The sequence below is a fragment of the Carlito syrichta genome, unplaced genomic scaffold, assembly GCF_000164805.1.
Source record: "Carlito syrichta isolate Samal-C Ts95f unplaced genomic scaffold, Tarsius_syrichta-2.0.1 Scaffold302417, whole genome shotgun sequence".
Taxonomy (NCBI): Eukaryota; Metazoa; Chordata; class Mammalia; order Primates; family Tarsiidae; genus Carlito; species Carlito syrichta.
This window is the reverse complement of record NW_007246513.1, coordinates 317118-318521: the sequence shown is the minus strand read 5'-3', so window position 1 is coordinate 318521 and position 1404 is coordinate 317118. Positions and strand designations below refer to the sequence as shown.

The following is a 1404-nucleotide window of genomic DNA, read 5'->3' as shown; positions in this document are numbered from 1 at the left end:
CAGGTCCAAGGCTTCGTCATCACACAGAGGCTGAGCCTTCAGGGGGAGAGAGGGAGGCCTGACTTCCTCCCACTTGAGCTCCCTTGGCCAGGGCTCAACAACCAGGCAGGGCCCAAGGTCATGTCCGCCCCAGGGAGGAGACAGACCTTCCAGGGCCTTCTGGGAGCAGGCCACACTGCCCTGTGAGCATCGAGGCTAGGCCTTTGGGAACCCCAGCAAGCCTGGCAGAGGGAGCCCAGCACTCCCAGCTTCTGTGCCAGTTGGACTTTGGCATCGGTTTCTATGTCCCACAAATGGGATCGGGATTATTCGTTGCCCGCCGCAGGAGGAATAATTACCTTGTGCCCAGGAAGCTGCAGGGAGGGGCTTGGAGAGGAGCTGGGAAGTGGAGTTTGATGCTCATGCCAGGAGGGTCCGCCCCGGGGGATGGCGGGGAACCAGGTTTCTGGAGGCCCAGGTCACATGGCCCACCGGTGGCAGAATCCTCACCCTCCCGCTGGGAGCAGCATCGGAATTCCCCGAGCATCAGGCAGCAGAAAGGGCATGTGTCCCGGCATTGACTGCCATCAGTGACATTAGATGTGTAGCTTAACCTTTCTGTCTCAGTTCCTTCCTTCTGTAAAACGGACCACGAGTAACACTTCAACTGACCTGACTAAATGGGATCTGAAATGTAAAAAGCATCCAGCACGGTCCCTGGTTTCCTGAACTGCTCGGAACACGTTTGTGCTTTCCTGCACACTCCCTCTTCCAGAGAGAGCCTTCTGGAAGCCTTCATGGCATCTGCCCTCTCTGGGGTGGTGCAGGCGGGCCCTGCTGTGAGGTGAGGAATGGGAGGGACGCAGGACTTCTCCATTCCCCCACCTGAGTCCTTGGGTGACCTCCCTTGCTGCAAACTGCCCTGTTTTAGCCACTTTTCCTCCCATAGCCAGAGAGGGCTCATCCTCTCTCTGGACACAATGACTGGACTAGCTTCAGAGCCTTTTGCCCATCTAAGCCCGAAACCTGCAACCTGAGTCTCCAGGGGGTGGACACTGTGTGAGGCACTGACGGCGTCACTCAGCAACTGTGTCCCAAAGAGGCAACTCCGCTGATGCCAGGCCAGGTCCCCTAGGCGGGGTAGGCTGGGACCAGCCAGCCTGACTTGGGGAAGTGCACGCAGGGGAGGGAGGTGGGCACCTGGAGCTTGTGTCTGACTCGAGAACCAAGTCTGGCTTCCCCAGTGTCCCAGCAAAAATGTGGCTAGTGAGTGGATTGCCTGAGCCCGTGGGTTCGAGACCAGCTGGGCAGCTTGGCGAGACCTCATCTCTACAATAAATCAAAAAAATGAGCCAGGCGTGGTAACACGCGCCTGTAGTTCCAGCTACTTGAAAGGCTGAGGCGGAAGGATCGCCGGAGCCCAGC

The 1404-nt window shown here is 58.3% G+C and overlaps 1 protein-coding gene across 1 annotated transcript in view; it reads left to right on the top strand.

Moving 5' to 3' along the window:
- Positions 1–426: 426 nt before the first annotated feature.
- SDK2 (sidekick cell adhesion molecule 2) overlaps positions 427–1404 on the top strand; it is a 189974-nt gene continuing 188996 nt past the window's right edge. Inside the window, exons 1-2 of the mRNA XM_021711624.1 lie at positions 427–569; positions 755–823. Coding sequence (XP_021567299.1) covers positions 427–569; positions 755–823 — 212 coding nt within the window. The remainder of the gene's footprint in view (positions 570–754; positions 824–1404) is intronic.